Below are 22,543 nucleotides of genomic sequence, written 5' to 3'. Positions count from 1 at the left end.
GTTGTCTTTACCATCAGGGTTTAGAAAACTAATTTACCATGCATAGGAGCATTCGTTATTAATAGTCAAAAACTGGGACCAACTCAAATGCTCAGCATTCATAAAATAAATGTATTAGTAGGATAAATAAATGTTATACAGCAATGAAAAAGAATGAAGCACTATAGGCCCTAAAATGAATGACTCTCCCAATGTCAAACTAAAAAAGCCAGACACAGGGGTGTCTGGGTAGCTCAGTTGGTTAAATGTCAGACTCTTGATTTTGGCTCAGGTCATGATCTCAGGGTTGTGGAATCGAGCCTCATGTAGGGCTCTGTGCTCAGAGCAGAGTCTGCTTGAGATTCTCTCTCTCCCTCTCCCTTTGTTCCTCTCCCACTTGTGCACACATGCTCTCTCTAAATAAATAAATAAAATATTTTTTAAAAGCCAGGCACAAAAGGATATATTAACTGCATAAGTCCCATAATAAAGTTCAAAAATAGTCAGTATAATGTATGACGACAAAGTCAGAATACTGGTGTGATGGGTAATCTCTACAAGTGGTGTTCTGGGGTTCTGGGAAATGCTCTGTATTTTGATCTGTGTGGTGTGTCTGCATGAGCAAAGATTTTTTTTTTTTTTTTTTTGTGAGCAAAGATTTGTAAAGATTTGATTCGTACACTAAGGATTTGTGCACTTTTCTATATGCATGTTACACATTATACTTAAATAAAAAGGTAAAAGCAGTGAATATTCCTTGAGTGCATGCATGTGAAATCATGTGTAGGTGCATCCAGAAACTCTGAAAGGCAGGCCACAAGATGTCAAGAGTGGGAAGATCTCTGAGACAAAAGTTTGAGTCATTTTTACTGTTCTCATACTTTTCTGTATTGTTTGAAACTATATTTATTATGAGCATGTACTATTTTTATAATCAGAAAAAAATGGTGATTTTTATTTGGGGAAAGACATAAAGTAAAATAAAAGCAAATAACCCTTAAGAGTAAAGAAGGGAGGCTCCAAATAAAAGTATCATGCCACCTCATAAACCCTCAGTAAATACCTGCAGAAGGGATGGATGTATGACCCTGCAAGGTTGTGTCACTAAACCAGGCAATTGAAGTCTAATGAGCAGAAGTGCTTTGAAGATTCATTTCCTGTTATGGAAGAAAGGGTTTGTCCTCATAAAAGGTATATCCCTGGGGATGCACTTAGAACCCAGGAATATCTGCCCCAGTCTGGCCAGTTCTCTGTCACCATGAGAGAGGCTGGGGGCTTCTTGGGATGACAGCCTGACCAGGGAGACTGATGCCAGCATCAAAATCTTCACAGGAATCACACACTCACGATTGTTTCCTGAAGCGATGTGTGCCTGGCACTGTGTAGGTATTTAAATAGGTAATCTAAATTTATTCTTCTCAATCATCATGTAAAAGAAGTCTTGATGGCTGCATTTTGCAGATGAGGAAGCAGAGGTTCATCCAAGGTCCCCCAGCTGGTGTGATAGAACGAAGTAGAGGCTGAGATGAAGGTCCTGTTGTAAGGGCTTTAGAGGCACGGCATATGACTCAGCATGGATCCAAATACACCATAGATTTGTTTCCTGCCAAGCCCCAAGCCTGAGCAAGCACATCAAGTGCCTGGCCTGCCTTTCTGGACTTCCTCATGCTCAAGTACCTGCCCTAGGTCCTAATGCCAACATCTCAAAGAGTCTCCATCCCTGAGTCTGCAGAAGGGAAGGGCAACTCTGTTTGGTGGAAGAGAATAGATAGGTCCTTTCCAGAACACATAACAAGAGTCAAGAGCATGTTCTCTCATTGTTGTTATGATGGAAGGCTTCCTGGAGAAGGTGTTCAAATGAAGATTCTTAAGAAAAGCAACTTGTACTGTTACACATCCTTCCAAAATGGAAGCTGAGTGCACCAAGGATGCTGCTGGCTATTCCTTCAGAGCCCAATCCTCTGCCTTTCCAATGAAAAATCTGACCTAGAAAGAGGATCCTGGATTCATCTGGGAGTTTTGAGCTGAGAGATACTCTGGACTCTAACAGTTTTTAAACTTTGTCTCCTAAAACAGTGGTGTGTCAGAAGAGCCTCTGGAGCTACAGAGAATGTATCTGGGTAACACTCCTTCTCACTTGCCTTCAAAGGAGACTCTCACCTCTTAATTATTTTGTTAGATTAAAACATTGGGTCTCAATCAGGAGCAATTTTGCCCCCTTCCAGGAAACATTTGGAAATGTCTAAAGACATTTTTGATTGTCAAAACCTGAGGAGTGCTACTGGCATCCAGTGAGCAAGGGCCAAGAATGCTACTGACCACTCTATTCAAGACAACCTCCCATAATTATCCACCCCCAAGGTCAAGAGTGCCAAGGTTAAGAAATGCTGGGATAGGAGTGCCTGGGTGGCTTAGTCAGTTAAGCATTCAACTCTTGATTTTGGTTCAGGTCATCGCAGGGTTGTGAAGTCAAGCACTGCATCAAGCTCCATGCTAGGTGTGGAGCCTGCTTAAGATTCTCTCACTCTACACCTCTTCCTCCTCTTAAAAAAAAAAAATAGTAAACTCTGGGATAAGCCATATGATACACTTGACATTTTTGACCTACAAAAGCAGTGGTTTTACATGATTCATATTGAGTTTCTATAGCTTTCAATTCAAAAGAGGTTTCTAAAGTAGTCTTAAACATTATAAACCATATCAAATCCAAATCTCCTGTTGTTGAAGATAGTCTGAATGTGGCTCAGAGGGGATAAGGGGATTTCTCAAGGTCACACCTAGTAATGAACATGGATCCAGATCTGACCATGGGCTCCCTTAGCCTCTGTTAACCCTACCTGTCAGCACAGGAACCTGACCCCCCCACTGCAGGACAACCGCAGAAAATGGCTTCTTCCCTATGTGCTGCTCTAATGCTCTGCCCCAGGAGAAATTGTTTCTGAGAGGGCTGCTTCCCACCAAAAACTTGGAAAGACATTCATCCAGAACTCAAAAGAAAATCTGTTTGCCTAAGAAGAAAGAAAAGGGGAACAAAAAGAACCTTATCCCCAAACAGCCAAGCAAAGTGAGGCCAGCTGCAGGGAATTAAGTGAGATTAATACCCGCTCACGTTGATGAAGAGAGAAAAGGCGGACGAGAAGCACATTGAGAATGACAAGGCTTTTCCTCTCAAGGAATAATAAGCTTTGCTTCAGATGGACAGGGAGTCTTTCACTTGGAAAGAATGAGCCCAGTGCCATCCCATAATAAAGCCTTTGCAGAGGCCTATAGGAGTGCAAGAGAACGTGTCCTCCAGGAAAAATGCGATTGTGATGCCACAGTAGCCTCCAGCAGAGCTCTGCTTGTCAGAGCTGGAAAGAATCTTGGAGATGGTCCGAGGGAAGCAGATTTGGGGTGAGGAGTAAGAGTGAAACAGCCAAAAGCCAGGGGAGTTGTATGGCAGCTTCCATGCCAACTTGAATTTAACCTGCACATGCTTGTTGTGATACTAGGACACTTAAGCCCCCATCCACCCAATGCCTTGCCCAAGTTTTGTTGACTTTTCTAAAAAGTGCATCTAGGGAGCACTCATCTCATCTCATGTCCTCATGGTATGATGGGGAAACTGAGGCACAGAGAGGTGAGGGGTTTGCCTGAGTTAGGGGAAGAGCAGCTTGCATCACCCCTACCCAAGCTAGGGTTCTTTCTCAGACAGAAGAGAAATAAAGTCAGCAAGTAAATACTGGTAGGCATCCTGTTCAACATTTTTGGTTTGCTATAAAAAAAAAAAACAGCTACAATATAAAGTCAAAATAAAACCCTACAAACACAAAATATACCCTAAACTACCCACCATAAAGTTTGGGACACAGATTCCCTATCCTCAGTGACGAAGGAGGAAGACTTCCCCTTACGAAATGCATTGACCCTCAGGTATAGCCTCTCCAGATTTCCTATTTATCAAGGCCTCAATTATTTCCCCCTGGTGCACTGGGCATCTGAAACAAGGACCGAAACCACCTACTAAGACTTGGGTTGCCTCATCTTCCCTCTGAAGGTTTCCATGGCAAACACTTCCACCTTCCATTTTATACCTAGGATGTAAGCCAACCCAAGGGCTCTTGAAAATGTTTTTTCTGACCCTGCTAGTGCTGACCCTTTTTCCCTCTTATAAATCAGTGGATTTTATTTTAATTTTAAGGTTTACAGTTAAATAGCAGCTGTTCCAGGATTTTCTGTCAGCACGTGGCTTCAGCAGCCGGCCGCAGCCGAAACTCCTCATCCTTGTTCCTTTCAACAGGGAATGATAGAAGCCTTGGCAAGGACTGTAATGAGGAACAGAAGAGTTCACTCTCAAATGAGGCCCTTCCCCTTTGATCTTGGCCTTTTTGATTGTGCCTTTGGCTGCTAAACACTGCTTTGATCCTTTGCCTGCCAAAAGCCACCAAAGATTTTCCACATCCTCTGCTCCCTTTAGAATGAAACAGAAACTATGCCACCTGGCAAGTCAGGACAGCCAGTGGTAGGGAATGAGAAACATGAACATCCACTTTCTAACAGTGACTGGACATTTGGGGAGGCTATGATCTATGAGTCATGAAATGGATGGTAGAAATTTTCTTACATGCTGCTTTCTATCCGGTTTGGCCAAGCCCCCAGGAGGGCTGTCCTCCACCCTCAGGCATAAAGAGATGGTATAACTTCTTCACTGACCATTAGGATGGACCTCTTAAGGACCTGCCCATAGAAGACATGAAGCAAATGAAAGAAGAGATCACTATGGTTTCTTCTGACCAACATCCTGTGAAATCATTGTCTATTTGAACCTTCCCAATAAGATATTCACAATGATGTAGGGTTGTCAGAGACAGCATCCACAGCTGTCAGAGTCCTTGGTCCAGCTCAGTTCAAAAGGGACTCAGAGAATGCAAAAGTGTGGTCCCTGCCAGTTACGACCCTATGCCCCTGGGTTTATATAAAAACATGAAGACTATCATCCAAATTCCCATCTCCATCTGTTACCTGAATTGTCTGTCACTATTAGTGATCTCTTCTTTACAACACAAATACCTTGGAGGAGCATAAGGGGTGGTGAAGCTCAAGGCTCTCAGATGAGGGGGTTGAGTTTTTCATTTTTGGACAAGAAGAGTCTGGGTCAATAAAGAAGTAGTGAAGGGAGAGGGGAAATGAAAGAGGAAAGATGGAAGAAGGAGGAAGCTATAAAAACTAACTCTGCTTCTTTCACAATTCTGACAAAAGGTCAGTCTGGGAGAAGCCATTTTACTCGTTCTAGTCATCAGTCTTAAACAAGACCCCTTTGAATATAGATCACTAGGCTGGACCTATTTTAAAGATATGCAGAGAGAGAGAGAGAGATAATAAAGTTATGCAGACCTGCTCTACTCCCAGACCTGAAACAAGCAGCAAGTTCAAATCCTGAAGACTAAGAGGGATAAGGAACTCTTCATGCAAGGTAGGAGGCCACAGCCAGGCTCCCAATCCTGTATCTGAGCTAGGGAAAGCTGTTCTTCCTGCCTAGGACTGTGGCCCATTGTAAGCTAGTTGTCTGAAATGAGTCTGGACAGGCACAGAAACCCTGGCAACATGGACTTCTCTAAGTTATTTACTGGTTCAGTCACTTAAGTTTTTAATATTCATATAGAAAAAGACCTCACACACACACACACACACACACACACCAACATAAAGCCTGAATCTGAAGATCAAGAGAACTGAATGGAAGCAATACACACACACACACACACACACGATCAGAGGGTGATAAGCACAGAGAGAAAAAAGAAAACAAAAGCTCTCATGAAAAATGTGAACTCACAAAACAGTATCATGAAAAGGTAGCCAAGAAACAAGAGAATTTATATTGACAGAGGAAGGAAAAAGGAAAAACAAGAAAATACTAACAAACAAAAGGCAGTAAAAGGAGAAAAAAAAAGCAGGTAAGGTAGGAAATAACAAGATTATTAAAATAAAACCAAATATACTGGTAATTACAATAGACATAAATGGCTTAAACTCACTTATTAAAAGTTGGAAGTCATTAAAAAATGCTAACTCTGGGAAACGAACTAGGGGTGGTAGAAGGGGAGGAGGGCGGGGGGTGGGAGTGAATGGGTGACGGGCACTGGGTGTTATTCTGTATGTTAGTAAATTGAACACCAATAAAAAAAAAATTAAAAAAAAAATGTTAGTGACATATATGTCTACATATACATTACAATGGAATATTATTCAGCCATGAGAGAGGAGGATATCTTGTCTATTTGCAACAACATGGATAGACCTTGAGACATTATATAGATGAGTTAAATCAGAGAAAGACAAATATTGTATGAAATCACTTATTTTTGGAATCTAAAAAAGTTGAACTTATAAAAAATAGAGCAAGGGGTGCCTAGGTGGCTCAGTTGGTTAAGAAGCTGTCTTCAGCTCAGGTCATGATCCCAGGGTCCTGGGATTGAGCCCCATTTTGGGCTCCCTGCTCAGTGAGGTGTATGCCTCTCCCTCTCCCTCTACCCCTTGCTCATTCTCTCTCTCATTCTCTTTCTAGCTCTATCTCCCAATAGATAAATAAAATATTTTTTTAAAAAAACATAAAACAAAATGGTGGTTGTTAGCAGCTGGAAGGGTTGGAAGATAAGACTGATGTTGTTTAATGGCACAAACTTGCAGTGAATAATAAATAAGCTATAGAGATCTAATTCATAGTACAATGAATGGAGACAAAAATATTGTACAATTATCAAACTTTCTAAGAGACTAAAACTTAATTATCCCAACCACTAAAAAGGAAAGATAATTATGTAACATGACAGAGATCATACATATTGCTACAATACAATCATATAACAATATATAAATGTATCAAATTAACACATTGTACCTCTTAAATTTACCCATTATATGTAAAATACATTCAGTTTTTAAAAGTTGGAGGTCACCAGGTTGAACTTAAATCTACTATACATAGTTTACAAAGAAACATTCCTGAAATAAAATAAGAAGAGGGTTGAAGATGAAAATATAGAAAAATATATTTCGCCCCTCTCTTCCTCGGCACCGCCTGCGGAGGTGGCAGCTATCGATTGCTGTGCATCATGGCTGCCCTCAGACTTCTGGTGAGGCCCAAGATCGTTAAAAAAAGGACCAAGAAGTTCATCTGGCACCAGTCAGACCGATATGTCAAAATTAAGTGCAACTGGCGGAAACCCAGAGGCATTGACAATAGGGTACGCAGAAGATTCAAGGGCCAGATCTTGATGCCCAACATTGGTTACGGAAGCAACAAGAAAACAAAGCACATGCTGCCCAGTGGCTTCTGGAAGTTCCTAGTCCACAACGTCAAGGAGCTTGAAGTGCTGCTGATGTGCAACAAATCTTATTGTGCAAAGATTGCTCGCAATGTATCCTCCAAGAACCGCAAAGCCATTGTGGAAAGAGCAGCCCAGCTGGCCATCAGAGTCACCATTCCCAATGCCAGGCTGCGTAGTGAAGAAAATGAATAGACAGCTTATGTGCATGTCATATTTGTGTTAATAAAACCATAAAACTACCATATATATATACATATATTTCATAATACTAAAATCAGACAAAATGGAATTTAAGTTGAAAAATATGAGTAAGGATAAGGATGGACACTATGACTAAAAAAATCCACTAAGAATTTACAATCAAGAATTTGTAGGCATCCACTAACAAGCTTCAAAATGTATACAGCATAACCTGACAGAAAAATAAGGGAGAAAACAACTTGTTGACTGACAGAAAAAATATAATGAAGTTGAGAAAGTCTATACTCATAGCGAGATAATTTGAACAACATAGCACTGCTAAATAAGGAGTCCAGACTAATACTTGGTCACCCCAGAGAGCAACTTATAATGGCTGAAACTGAGGTAAATAAAACACTGAGGAACAGAAGCCTTCTGGACTTTAGTTTCTCTGTGGAGATGAAAGACTTGATGAAAATCCAGTCCAACTCACTGTGGCTTCATTGGAATTTGGGGCCAAAGCCCAGGTGAACAATCAAATCTGTGTTTGTTCTCTGTGACTCTCTCTCTCACTAGACATGCCAGGGAAGCACTGGGATGACGGAAGGTCTAAACTGAATTGAGGTAGAGCCAGCCAGTTCTTGATGGCAGAGGGGGAAGAGAATTTATGAGCTTCATAAAAAATATCAGAAGGCCAAGAGAAAACGGGTAACACACCAACCTCACATTCACTTTGAGATTCTAGTCCTCCATTCCTCAGCTTCTCAGGGTAAAATCACTACCACCATCACCAGCAGCAGCTATGGGTGATTACATAGGCACTGTGTTAAGTGTGTTATATGCATGGCCATTATTGATCTTCACAAAAAAACATTTCAAGTAGGAGTTGTTTTTTTTCTTTTTATCACTATCCTCATTATACAGAAAAGAAGCTGAGGCTCAGAAAAATTCAGTGACTTGTCTATAGTAACAGCTAATAAATGACAGACTTGGGACTGAACCCAGGTTGGTATGACTGCTCTTAACCATTACTTGATCTGTTTTTTTGGCTAGTGAACTGAAAACATTCACGTAGCACATAATAATTGCAATAGATCCCTCTTCCTTCAAATCTGAGGTCAGGTGTCCCCTTGCCTGCAGGTAGAAGTCGGCACTCATGTTTCTAGTTCCTACTTTCCCACAGACCACTCTAAAGTCAAGTTGTCTTTCCTGGATCCCCAAATCTTACCATTATGTTTGACCAAGGAGACCATCAGGATATTTTATTAGATTGAGTTGAACAGATTGGCAAAAAGAAGCTGAGTTTTACCACACTCGAGCACCAACCATGTAAACAGCCACTTGGCCACTTGAATGTTAAGTTTTAGAAACTTTTTTTGGCAAACAGGTGGCTAGATGAGCCAGTGGCCCAGGACAAGTCCTTCTTCCTGCAGCATGGTGCTCCCAGGCCCTTCCAGGCCTCCATGGCACAGGCAACTTCCTCTGCAGACAAATCATGGATGGTTCCGAAGGTGGTGGTGTCACGTGAGGAAAGTTTCATGGTTAGGTCTTCTAATGCCCTGTTTTCCTTTTCTCCAGAATACCTTAGCACCTTACAAAAGATCTATACATTTTATTTTATTTTATTATTTTTATTTTATTTATTTTTTTAAAGATTTATTTATTTATGATAGACATAGAGAGAGAGAGAGGCAGAGACACAGGAGGAGGGAGAGGCAGGCTCCATGCCGGTAGCCCGATGCGGGACTCGATCCCGGGACTCCAGGATCGTGCCCTGGGCCAAAGGCAGGCGCTAAACCGCTGAGCCACCCAGGGATCCCTATACATTTTATTTTAAACATGATTCTTCCTCCCATGCCCAGATCAAGCCCCTATGGCTCCAGGAAAGCTTCTCTAAGCTGGTTATTCTGTGTTCTGCGAGGTTTGAAATGTAGATAGGTTTGGAACTTCACATCTAGCTGCTGTTGCAAAACCCTTGTGATTACAAAACCATACCTCCAATAAAGAACAAAGAATACAATGATTAATTAAGAAGTGGGAGGAAAGGAAAGTTTTTATTTATTAATCGCCTGGGAAATCTTCTGATGTTTTAACTGCACTATCTCATTCAATCATTGCAACACATTTCCAAGAAGTATTATTGACTCCATGTTACCTATGAGAACACTGAAACTCAGAGAAGCTAAGCCCCTCATGAAGTTCACAGGGAGAGACAGTGACTGGCAGGATTTGAATTCAGGTCTGTCTGCCTCTACAGGCCTGTAATCTCAAATGATACAGGCAGTATGTTCTACAGACTCAGTTAGAGATGGTCAGTACTTGGCGACCCTCTGAGTACCACACCCTCCCTCGGCACCAGAAAAATGCTTCAGCTTAAACAAGAAAGCATCTTACTGAGATCCCCTGTTTCCTGGTGAGAGCATTTGAGGAGAGGGATGTTGATTGATGCGGGTTGTAATAATGCTTATTTGTCTGCAATTACTCCTTGAATCCCAGCCAACATGGGCCATACTGAGCTGCAGCTGTACAAGATGTGTCTGGATTCTCCCACACAGCATAGAGTCAGGAACAGGGTGGTCAGGAAAGGAGCTGAGTGGGGGCAGAAAGACATCTCTATTCAATGAATATTTATTGCAGCCCTGTTCCACACCAGACCTGGACAGGGAAGGGAGAAGGAAGGCATGAACTTGAACAAAAATACAGTTCCTTTATATGTCAATGAAACGTTTACTTACAAAATGCAAATGTGTGTGTATATATATATATATATATATATATATATATACACATATATATATATATATCCTGTTTTCCTTTTCTCCAGAATACCTTAGCCCGTTACAAAAGATCTATACATTTTATTTTAAACATGATTCTTCCTCCCATGCCCAGATCAAGCCCTGTGTGTGTGTGTGTGTGTGTGTGTATACATACATATGGGTGGTTTCTTCCTCTGAGGGAAATAACAAGAACATGAACAAAAAACAGCAGCATGATGTGATCGACACTATAATCAGGGTGTGCTGGGGGAGCTTAGAGAAAGGAGGCTGGGGAAGATTTTCCAGAAGGGGTGACTTTTAAGCTAAGGTCTTGCAAGCTAGGTTTTGTGTGGCTGTCCATCAAATGGATGAGAAGCCGAGAAGTGGAAAGGCAGTCCAGGCATGAGGGAAAGGCTGGGGACATAAGTGTGCATGGTATGCAAGAAGATGCAGTGCTCAGGCACCTGGGTGGCTCAGTCAGTTAAGCATCTGCCTTTGGCTCAGGTCATGATCCCCAGGTCCTGGGATTAGGCCAGTCATCAAGCTCCCTGCTTAGTGAGGAGCCTGCTTCTCCATCTCCCTCTGCCCCCCGCCCAACTTCATGCTCTCTCTTTCAAATAAAAATAATTTTTTTTAATCTAAAAAAAAAAATGTTCCAGCGTCTGGTATACCCATTGTCCTGCCACATGCTGGCTTAGAGACCTTGGGCCAGTTCCTTTCTCTGTGCCTTTGTTGCCTCTTTTGTGGTTTGTGAGATGGAGACACTAGTTCCTGCCCATTGGGTTGTCATAAAGATTAAATGTTGCTATATGTTTAATGCTTAAAAGAGTTCCTTGCACATACAGATACTCAATAAAATCTAGTTAACTTTAGTTTTGTTATTAACATGATGATGGTGATGACGATGATGATGGGACAGTAATGAGAAATGAGGCCAGAGTCAAGTTACTGAGAGCTGCAAATGCTTTAGGAAGGAATGGAGAGTTTCATTCTCTTGTTCCAGAATGAAAGTGCAGCAGACAGAAGACCTTTAGACTTTCAGCACCAAGTGATTACACACCTGTTACTCTCAGAGAACCCCACCCCCACCCCGCTGCAGCCCCCATAGCTTTGACAAAGATACTCCTCTGGGATATGGCAAGGTCAGCTCAATCATCCCAGGGATTCTTAGAGCAGGGAGGAAAGATGAGCCCAACCTGGCAGGACAAGGCCCTCTTGCCATCCAGCCCCTGTCACTGCCCCTCATGTACCTGCTGTGTGGGACTTGTGAGGACATCTCCAGGCCTGCTGGGATTTGAGACACATCACAATCCACAAGGAACTGTCCATCTTCCTTCCTACTGCCCCACTCACTGGGTCCCTCCATCTCCACTCACCCCAGAAAGCTCCTGAGACATGGATATGAATATTCCCATCACATGAAGTCTTCCTAGGCCATCACAGGTCTGGTGCTGACCAAATGACCTCCTGTCTGGCCTTGGCATTGGATAACCATCCTTCCCCTGCCCTGCCTGGTTCTTTGCTAATTTGCTCCCTCCCTCAGCAGCCCCCCATGCACCCCTGGAATTAGCTTAACTCTCCTGCTCTGGTCCCTACTCCTTTGCAGCACGAAGCCTCTGCTTTCTTCACTCCTCCCCCTGAGCACTTGAGCTTCTCATCCTGTTTTTTGGCTCATCCTGTCAAATGGGTCAGCATCCCACTAACATTTCTTGTTCATAACACCCTCTTTAATTCCTATAGTCCACACTGAGCTTTCTTTACTTGGTTCTAGGATATTCAGATGGGCCCCAACCTCTCCCCCACCCAGTTTAGTCCATCTTACGTCTCGTATTTGTCATAAGTACCTTGAACTGTAGGTCTGATTCTCCAGAGACAGGGTGCCCCCACGGAGTCCTCTCTACTTCCCCGCCTGCACTGGGCACAGGGAATTAGCCCTAGCTACAGAGGGACCCCCTCCACATTCCCCTCTGTGCTGAAGGCTATACCCATTCTTCCTTTCTCTCCATTCCACACGTATTTCCCAAAGAGAACAAAGAAAGCTGCTAGTATTTTCTCAAAGAAAACAAAACACAAAGGGAATCTAGGATAGGGGCAAAAATGTTCCATATTTACAGACATGAGTTATGGAGAGTGGTGGGATTTTGGACAAGCTGGCAAGGGTGATTTTCAGTTACCTGGGTTTGGGTCAAAGCTTTACAGCTCAGTCGCCTCTCAGGGACACTGCCCTCCGCCCTTCCTCCCAGTCTTGGGGATGACTGGGGCCCAAGGAGTCCCAATCTTTCCTATTTGTCTTCAATCCATGGGAGTAGGTGTGGAGGGCTGGGGAAATAATATAGAGAATGAAGGTGATGTAGATGTAATGATTTTAACCCACTCCTCACAGTCATCACCAAAACCAACCCATGCCTAGAGGTTAAAATAAAACCAAAAGTAAAGCAGGAATGACTGCAGTTAGATACCAGGAGGAACTGGCAGACCGGTGTGGTAGAGGTGGCAGAGAAGAGCTGTGGGTATCCAAAGGACAGGGAAAGGCAACCTCAAGCCAGCAGCTGTGGACTGAGGATGCACATGTGCCTGGAGCCAGAGGAACCGATGTGATAATCTCTTGAGTTCTGTTCTAGTTCTGAGCGTCCATGAATAAATAAAAGGGACCTAAAGGTGGAGCAAATGGCCTCAGGTGGCTGGTAGCAGATGTGAGGCCTGCAGCCCAGCCTATTTCTATGTCAGCTGCAGCTGCCTGCCAGAGAGTGAAGAAATCTGGATTCAGGTTCCTCTGATGACCTTGGGAGTTCATTAACTTCCCTGGATTCAGTGTCATCATCCTTAAAATGAGGAGGCTAGACCAGATGACCTCCAAGGTACCCCCAGCTCTGCCTTCTGAGACTGAGTGTTCACACGATGTTGAGACTGTTGGACACACTGCCAACATGAGTGCCAGCCCAGGCTGGTCATCCAGCCCCAGTGCACCACAGGACACTCACCCCTGCTTCCTCGTTGCTAGGCCTCAGGGAACCAACATGCCACTTGGACATTAGTGACACCAAGGGTGCCATGAGGGGCACCAGCGTCCCCACCTTAGGACACAGGGAACAAGGGCAATGTGCCCTTGGCTGGACTCGCTCCACCAAGCCACTTCCAGCTAAGAGGCATCCTGCAGCCCACTGCTGAAATGCACAATGCAGCTAAATCCAGCACCAACTGGCCTGAGACCACCGTTCGAGACGTGAGCCAGGTGCCTGCTTGCTGCGCACCTCACAGGGGAGCTGCCCATGGCTCAGCCAGGATGGCCTCTACCCCATCTCTCCCAGTCCTCTCCGGCAGATAAAGCTCAGCTTCAGTTCACCTCTGCCAAGAAGACCTCTCCGACCATGCTGATCCACACTCATCTGCCCTTCTCTGAGGGCCTACGTCATTTACTCTCCAAGCCCCAGCAGTGCCATGTGATGCATGCTCTGTTGAGACACTTCTGCTCCTTCGCATTAACCTTGTTTCCCAACCATGACGTAACCTCCACGAATGTCGCATGGAGTCTAGGAGCTTGGAGAGATTACATAAAACCGAAACTTCCTAATATGCATAGCATTTGGAAATTGGATTGGTTAGGGTAAAAGTTGAGCTGCAAAAAAAAAAAAAAAAAAAAAAAAAAAAAATCCTCAATATATGGCCTGGAGAACACAGAAGTTTATTTCATTGTGCAGAACCATGGCTGCTGCTGCTGCCGTGTGCACATCCGCTCAGATCTCGTCACCATGCGCGTGCCCACCAGCCTGGCTTCTACAGCCAGCACTTGCACCTCTGGCAGAGGCCTGCCCCTGGGCTGCCGACATTTCACTCAGCCCACGAGCACATGGAAGACTGGACGTGCCTGGGAATCCATGGTCCCCAGGGACCCATGGGTGTGGGGTATGCACCGCCCAGTTCTCTCCCCTCGGCTAGCTCTGAAGGTCATGCTCTGTTCTATTCTACAGTTTCCCCCATGGAATTAAGCACCCCCCCCACCCCAACCACTGTGGCGGCTGGCCTTTATTGACCGCTTTCCCTTCCTTTGGTCACTTCCCCACTCACCTGCCAGCACTCTTGTCCTCCCCCCAGCAAGCCATATGTACTCAGTCCTCTTCTTAGAACGGGGACCCAGGTTCCTTTCATTTTGGTGCTCTGCCCTGCTCCTCTACCCCCAAGCAGATCATCCTGCTCTGCAGGGTCAAAGTGGTGTTATGAGCCTATCCATGCCCTGGCTTCCAGAAAGGAAAGGAGACAGGACATCTTCTAAGGGAGCAGAGGCAGAAATTGAAGCCATCCTTTGCTTTCACATGTCCTTGTGGAGAACTTAGCTGCAAGGGAGGCTGGAAGTGTGCCCAGCATGCATGAAGTATTAACACAGATGAGGGGAAATTATTGCAGCAGATGCTTTACAGGCTCTGCTGCAAAATGGAATCTCCCTACCCATTTGCTGGGCTCCAGACTGAAGGTGCCCCGTGGCACAGTGTCCATGAATGCCCACAATGCAGAATGAGACTGTTACTGCTCTAGTTCACAGATTGAGACGAGACTGAGAAGTCTGGCATCTTAGCTAAGTCACACGTGAGCTGGAAGGGGCAAAGTCGGGTTCTGAACCCACATCTGGCTCGTAGGTTTTTCTACTCTGTGGTTGTTCTGCTTTTTAATCCCTGTACGTGAATTGTAATCTGGTTCAGTATCCTTACTTTGAAGGTAACAAAACTGGCCAGAGAAGGGCAGGGACTCATCCCAAATTCCCCAGAGAGCAAAAACCTGGGGCTTCTGGCCACCAGTTGGCTCCTTCATCCATGGATCCTACTCTGGGCTGACAACCTCCAAACAGTTCCTGTTCTGACTCAGACTAGTGCCTACAGGGCTGCTGGGAAGAGGGATATGTGTTCCCCTGGACTCACTGAGACCAGAGCCCAGCTCTACATCACAATAGCATCTAAGTTTCTAAATAGAAAATCTACCAATTCAAGGTGGCAGTGATGGCCCGATGTCTCTTGTTACCCATACAGCATCCCCTGTGCTCAGCCCATAGGCCTTGAAATAGCTCCCTGGCCTCTCCCAGAAGGCAAGGAGCGGTTATTCCCTTGGGCCTGGCTGTTCGCACACAGGAATTAGACAGTGGAGATGGATGTGGCCACCAGGGTCCCCAGATCCTCCATGAAGTCATCCCCTTGCTGTCGTCAGTGTCAGTTGCCTAGCAACAGCCTTTGGCAGATGGTGGCACTGAGAGCATGCCAATCTCTTCCACAGCTAAAAATACATTCCGACGACAACGGGTCTATTTTAAAAGATACAATGCGCTCCCAATGTCTTCCTTGAATGTGAGGAACTGTGCTGTGCTGGGTCTCTCTGAGCTTCTGATTTCGTCTGACAGGGTAGAAGGGAGCATTCGAGGAAAAGAACCCAGGGCCAGGCACCACGGGGTGCTTAGAAAATTGTCATGGAGGAGGAGGAAGGAGAGGAAGAAGAGAAGAGCTAAGAAATAATGAGCTGGGAATTAAATATAGTCGGCAGCACATCCTCTTATTTGGCCATATTTTTTTTTATCTACACAAGAGGGTGGGGTTAGGAAGCAAAAATCATAGAATCACAGAAGCCTAGAGCTGGAAGGGACCCAATCTCATTTCCCGGTTGGGAAAGCAAAGACCCTGAGAGCTTGAGATGAAAAGAGCTGGCTCTTTGTCCTCGCTCAGGGTACGAGGGCGGGGGTTCCAGGTGAGGGCATGAGGCCTTGGACCCTCTACCTCCTCCTGTGTTTCTTTTTGTTTTTTAAGATTGTATTCCTTCATTTTAGAGAGAGAGAGAGAGAGAGAACAGGGAGAGGGGCAGAGGGAGAGGCACTCCACATTGAGTACAGAGCCCGATTGTGGGGCTTGATCCCACGACCCCGATATCATGACCTGAGCCAAAACCATGAGACGAATGCTTGACCTACTGAGCATCCCAGGTGCCCTTCTTTCATTTCTATGAGCAAGTTGACCACAAGACACCTCACCAGTTTAGTTTCCTGTCACTCACCATTACCTGCAGCTTTCTCTAGTACAGAGCAGAGATTCTAGTCGTGCATGCATTTAGCCACTCATGTAGCTGACAAATATTTATTAACCACCTACAGCCACACTGTGGCAAGCCTTGGAGATACAGCAAGAGACAAAAACAGATGGTCCCCACATTCTATTGCTCGTGGTCCAACAGGTGAGGTGGGCACTAAGCAGGTAAGCATTGGGTGCCACATAGTACACACACCGAAGCCAGATCCAGGTCACAGGCCTGCTAACCAGCTCTGTAACCAAAGAATATCCCTTAGCAGGGCTGCAAAATAAAATCCAGGAGGCCTACTTACATTTGAATTTCAGATGAACTACAATGCCTTTTTTAAAATAGAAGTATAACCCCAGTATTGCATTATCTGAGGTTCAAATGTAACTGGGCCTCCTATATTTTTATTTGCTACATCTGATAGCCTTACACTTAACATCACCATTGTTTGGTTTCCTCATCTATAAAATGAGAAAAATAGTATCTACTTGTAGGGGTTATTTTGTGGATTAAATGGGGAAAAAAAAGTGTATATCTGAGACTGGCAGGTAAGTCTTCTCCTCTCCCATAAGACTTGCCTGGGGCTTTGCCCTGGCTGGTATGTTAGCCCTCCTCCCCCTTGGGTCTGGGTGGGGGTAGCCCTGCTCTGTCCTAAGGCTGAGTCCGGGGAGGAGGGAAATCTGCAGGTTGACACCTGGGTTGCCCAAGGAACTAGGAACCAACCCCACTTTGCTTGGAGTGGTGGTCACGATCAGCAACTCTCCATTAGTTTGGGGTGCTTGTTCAAAAATATAGATGCCAGTGTTCCCCACAAGATTTAATGAATCATAAAGTCTAGGGAGGAACCCGCCTTCTATTTTTTTTATTTTTAAAATTTTATTTATTTGAGAGAGAGAGACAGAGAGCTCTAGAGAGAGCAAGCATGAGTTGGGGGTAAGGACAGAGGGAGAAGCAGGCTCCCCACTGAGCAGGGAGCCTGACTTGGGGCTTGATCTCAGGATCCCAGGATTGTGACCTGAGCCAAAGGCTTTAACCAAATGCTTTAACTCACTGAGCTACCCAGGCACCACAAGAAGATGCCTTTTAAGCAAAATCTCTGGTAACTCCCTGGACTCGGTAGTTTGAGAACCACTGGCTGGCACATGGTAAGGGACTGCTGTTCCTGCCTGCATTGCCCTGTGGGATCCTGCACTGGATCTTGGAACTGAAAAAGTACATTAGTGGGAAACTGAGTGAAACCTGAAGAAACATCAGTAGTGCATTAATGGTATCATCATAGCCACATTAATTTCTTCGTCCTGATCATTGTACCATGGTTACATAAGGTGGTAACATTAGAGAGAATGCAGTGAAGGATATATGGGAACTCTTTGTACTATCATCACAACTCTTTTGTAAATCTCGAATTATTTCCAAGATAAAAAAAAAAAAAAAAAAAAGCTTATTTTGGCTCAAAGCCTGCCCTGTGCCTTTCCCCAGCAAGATGGTACAACAGAGGGCCCAGCCCAGGGACTGCCTGGACTCTGGTTAAGAAGCAAGTGCAGGATTGGATTGTTTGTTTCTGTGGTGTTGAGTTTAATAAGTTCTTTATAGATCTTGGAAACTAGCCCTTTATCTGATACGTCATTTGCAAATATCTTCTCCCATTCTGTAGGTTGTCTTTTAGTTTTGTTGACTGTATCCTTTGCTGTACAAAAGCTTCCTATCTTGATGAAGTCCCAATAGTTCATTTTTGCTTTTGTTTCTTTTGCCTTCATGGATGCATCTTGCAAGAAGTTACTGTGGCCGAGTTCAAAAAGGGTGTTGCCTGTGTTCTCCTCTAGGATTTTGATATGGGCAAAAGACATGAAGAGAAATCTCACAGACAAAGACATAGACATGGCCAACACACACATGAGAAAATGCTGTGCATCACTTGCCATCAGGGAAATACAAATCAAAACCACAATGAGATACCACCTCACACCAGTGAGAATGGGGAAAATCAACAAGGCAGGAAACCACAAATGTTGGAGAGGATGCGGAGAAAAGGGAACCCTCTTACACTCTTGGTGGGAGTGTGAACTGGTGCAGCCACTCTGGAAAACTGTGTGGAGGTTCCTCAAAGAGTTAAAAATAGACCTGCCCTACGATCCAGCAATTGCACTGCTGGGGATTTACCCCAAAGATACAGATGCAATGAAACGCCGGGACACCTGCACCCCGATGTTTATTAGCAGCGATGTCCACTGTAGCCAAACTGTGGAAGGAGCCTCGGTGTCCATCGAAAGATGAATGGATAAAGACGATGTGGTTTATGTATACAATGGAATATTACTCAGCCATTAGAAACGACAAATACCCACCATTTGCTTTGACATGGATGGACCTGGAGGGTATTATGCTGAGTGAAATAAGTCAATCGGAGAAGGACAAACATTATATGGTCTCATTCATTTGGGGAATATAAATAATAGTGAAAGGGGATAGAAGGGAAGGGAGAAGAAATGGGTAGGAAATATCAGAAAGGGAGACAGAACATGAAGACTCCTAACTCTAGGAAATGAACTAGGGGTGGTGGAAGGGGAGGAGGGCGGGGGGTGGGGGTGACTGGGTGACGGGCACTGATGGGGGCACTTGATGGGATGAGCACTGGGTGTTATTCTGTATGTTGGCAAATTGAACACCAATAAAAAATAAATTTATTATTAAAAAAAAAAAAGAAGCAAGTGCAGGTAGCTGAGAGCCTCCCCATCCCCCACCCAAAACACAAGGTTCTGGGGAAGCACTGCTTCTCTTTCCTGCCACTCACACTGGGGCTTAAATGTCAACCTCAATGAATTACATTTTAATCTATGTTATCAACCTGGCCAAGGCCCTAATTGGATGCCAGGCACACCCGCTGAAGGGCATGCATAATTCATCAGCTGGGAGGCCACGAAACCTTTCATCATGGGCCAGGGAAGGAGGAGGGAGAGGAGAGAGAACGGGGCAGGGGTATGAGCCAGAAAAAGAGGGCAAGCAGGTAGGTTGGAGGAGAGGCAAGAGAAGGGACCTGGAATAATCTTCACAATCTTTAAGTGTAACGACTTAAAGAGCAGTCTCTAAGCCTCTGCTCCAGGACCCCTTCTTCCAGGAAGTCTTCGTTTGCTGCTCCACTTCCCCTCCCTTCCCCCCTACCGCATGGCAAGCTCCAGGCCCTCCTTCCCTAACTCTCCTGTAGCACAGGACAGACCTCCTGGGGCAATGTCAAACTGGATGACATTTCACTCCTGCCTGGCAGCTTCTGCACACAGTGAGGGTCTGTCAAGTGACTTTTCTACTTCAGGCCATACAAAAAAACGCTCTTAACGAATGAATGCTTGTACCTGAGCTCCCCGGCTCTGCCACCAAACTTGCTGTTGTTCCTCAAAGCCACCCCCCGTTCTGCCCAACCTCTGTTATCTTCTTCTGCCCACCATCTCCCAAAGCCAAGACCCCACAGGGAAGCAAGCACAGTTATAGTGGAACTGGAAGGGGAGTCCCTATCTCCTTGGTCATGTCTCATGCTACATGGCCAGGCACAAAATGTCCCTCACCTTCCTCAGGCCCCTCCTCATGGGCTCCCACACCACTCAAAATGCCTTGTCCAGGCAACCAACCAAATTCATGTGGGCTTTGACCACTTCTCTGTCTTTACTTTGACTGACCTGCAGCAACACTGAACTCCGCCTGCTTCTTGGCACATGACGTTGTCTTGACTCTCGACACCACACCCTTCTGCTTTTCCTCCTCCCACCTTAGCCACTTGGCATCTGCTTGTTTTGCTGAATCTCTCAGCTTTGCGAGACTGTTAAATGGTAAGGAGCCCCAAGGCTCACTCCTCAGACCTCTGCTCTTCTCTGATTATTGTTTCTATTTAATGTTATTCAATTCCATGGCTTTAAGTGCCATCAAACACTATTGATTCCCAACAAACACATCCATGCTTAACCTCTCCTTCAAGCTTCAAGCATAAATATCCACTTTGGATGTCTATAGTTATCTATGACTATATAACAAGCCACCCTCATATGTGGCAGTTTAAAACAATAAACATGTATTATCTCATGGTTTCTGTGAGTCAAGAATCTGGATGCCATTTATCTGGGTGCCTCTGGCTAAGGTTCTCAAGCTGCCAGCTGAGGCTGTATTCTCATCAGAAGGTGTGATGAGGGAGGGTCTGCTTCCAAGCTCACTCGCATGGCTGTTCCATGGGAGTGTCTCCATAACATGGCAGCTACCTTGTCTCAGAGAAACTGCAGGAGGACAAGGAAGAGTACTCACTGCAGAAGCAATGGTCGTTTTGTAACCTGATCTCAGAAGTGACATTCCTCCACCTTTGCCCAATTCTGTTTTCTAGAAGTGAGTCACTAAATCCAGCCTACCTTAAGGGGAGATCACACAGGGCATAAAAGCAGGATGCACGGATCACTGAGGGCCATCTTAAACAGGCATCTCCATTTAATCATGTCCATGAAAGAACTCCTAATATTACCCACCTCAACTTGCTACTCTCCACATTTTCTCCATCTTAGTAGCGAGTCTAAAAGCATCAAAAAGGAGTGTACTATCAACTTGGATAAGTGGAATTACATCTCCCAGAATCTCCCTATTGCATGATTCTGGGATAGAGTTGGCCAAAGTGGGATTGGCACAGGATTTGGAAGAAGGAAGTGAAGCATCAGCCATTATTCTTGAAAGATCATGCAGTCATTTATGCTTCTGGGCAGACACAGAGGTACCTGGGACCTTGCAGCTTGCCCTGACTCTCCTCTGCTCTGTGTCTAGCTTACCTTCCCAACTGCTGACCAACAGCTACCCCAGGCCCACCTCCAGCTGTGTGGCTGCAGACCCAGAAAGGTGGTAGGTACACAGAGGCAACAACACCCCAGAGCCCACTCCATGAGCTCCCCTCATGGCCTCACCTTGTTGGCTGGATGTGCTTGATTTCTTAAATGGCTCTACTGCTCCAACCTCCCTGCCTATGCAGGGGCTTCAGGACTGTTACTGGCTCTTTCTCTAACCCTCCAATTCACCCTTCCCATTGTAAACTACCCCAGCTTCTCCCATCATAAGAAATGAATTCCCGTAATGAAAACTTTCTCCATAGTGCTGCCTCCTTTTTTACCACAATTGAAGTATCACCTGCTCAGAGAGGGCTTTCCTGAATTCACCACCCTGTCCATGTTCTAATCCCCCAGACCATTAGATTCTGAATGAGATAATTCTTAATCAACTTTACCTCCTTACCCCCTCCCATCTACTGCACAATACTCTGTAATTGTGCTACCCTGGATAATTTTAACATCGGTCCTGCACAATGGGCATATTCATGCTTACTTTTTTGATGAAGAAATGAATGCACAAAGAAGTGAAGTGATTTTTCATTAATTCACAGAGCAAGCAGTGAAACAGTTGGTAAGAGGGGGCATCAGAACCCTGCACTGTTTGACTTCTGGTCCATTCTCTTCATTACCTACAGTGTCTCCCCAACCCTGAGGCTGGCTTTGGGAGAGTTTCTCAACATCTCATTCTCAATGTCTTCATCACAAAGATTGATTGTGAGCATTGAGATTACCTAGAAAATTCTAAATACTATGACTTGCCCACCCTGACAGATCTCAAAAACCATCTCCCCTGGGGTGGATCACCAGAATGGAATTGAGGACACTCAAGATTCTTTTAAGTAGAGGATCCATGGGTTCTCTCCAAGACTGTGACAGATTTCATCCTTGATCCTGGGCAGTACCCTGAGGAGGCATCTTTCTACCCCACTCCTCTCTCAGCTCATGGTCTCATGTGGGCTGTGGTGGCCCATCTCTCAACCCCACACAAAATCAGTAACAGAAGGGCCTAGGCTGCCAACCAAGTCTGCAGCTAGGCAGTGTTTATCAAAGAGGCCTGCTGCCTGGGAGGCATGGCCTCTTCATGGCCTTTGCTATTTTCCACAACTAGATCCTGTGTTCCCCTGCAGTAGGGCTGGGCTGTGTCAGGCCCTCAAGGAGCTTTACTTGGAGCTTTCTGAGGATTGCAACTAGGAAGTCATGAAATTAGAGAAACAGACTTGTAATCCAGCAGGTCAAAGGGCTGCAGAGAAGCCACTGTCACTATGATTAGCTCCATTCCTATTGCCTGCTGGGTGAAGCCCAACATCCTTGCCTACTGCCCAGGACTCTCTGGGGGTCTCTCTCCAGCCAAGACTCTCTGTGCAATTGCTCCCTCTCCCTGGAAGATGCAGGCCCTTTTGCTGCTTTGACTTTTAGCTCA

General features: G+C 45.0%; 1 protein-coding gene and 1 long non-coding RNA gene across 2 annotated transcripts in view; one reads left to right on the top strand and one right to left on the bottom strand.

Moving 5' to 3' along the window:
• LOC140633010 (uncharacterized) overlaps window positions 1-21,753 on the bottom strand; it is a 35,340-nt gene extending 13,587 nt beyond the window's left edge. The window contains exon 1 of the long non-coding RNA XR_012030638.1: window positions 21,617-21,753. This is a non-coding gene — a long non-coding RNA (uncharacterized lncRNA). The remainder of the gene's footprint in view (window positions 1-21,616) is intronic.
• LOC140633009 (large ribosomal subunit protein eL32-like) lies at window positions 7,063-7,513 on the top strand. The gene has a single exon (XM_072825117.1). The coding sequence runs from the start codon at window positions 7,074-7,076 to the stop codon at window positions 7,479-7,481; it is 408 nt and encodes a 135-aa protein (XP_072681218.1). The 5' UTR covers window positions 7,063-7,073; the 3' UTR covers window positions 7,482-7,513.
• Window positions 21,754-22,543: the final 790 nt, after the last annotated feature.

This window comes from Canis lupus, chromosome 5 (assembly GCF_048164855.1).
Source record: "Canis lupus baileyi chromosome 5, mCanLup2.hap1, whole genome shotgun sequence".
In the NCBI taxonomy this organism is placed as follows: Eukaryota; Metazoa; Chordata; class Mammalia; order Carnivora; family Canidae; genus Canis; species Canis lupus.
This window is presented reverse-complemented; position numbering and strand designations above follow the sequence as displayed.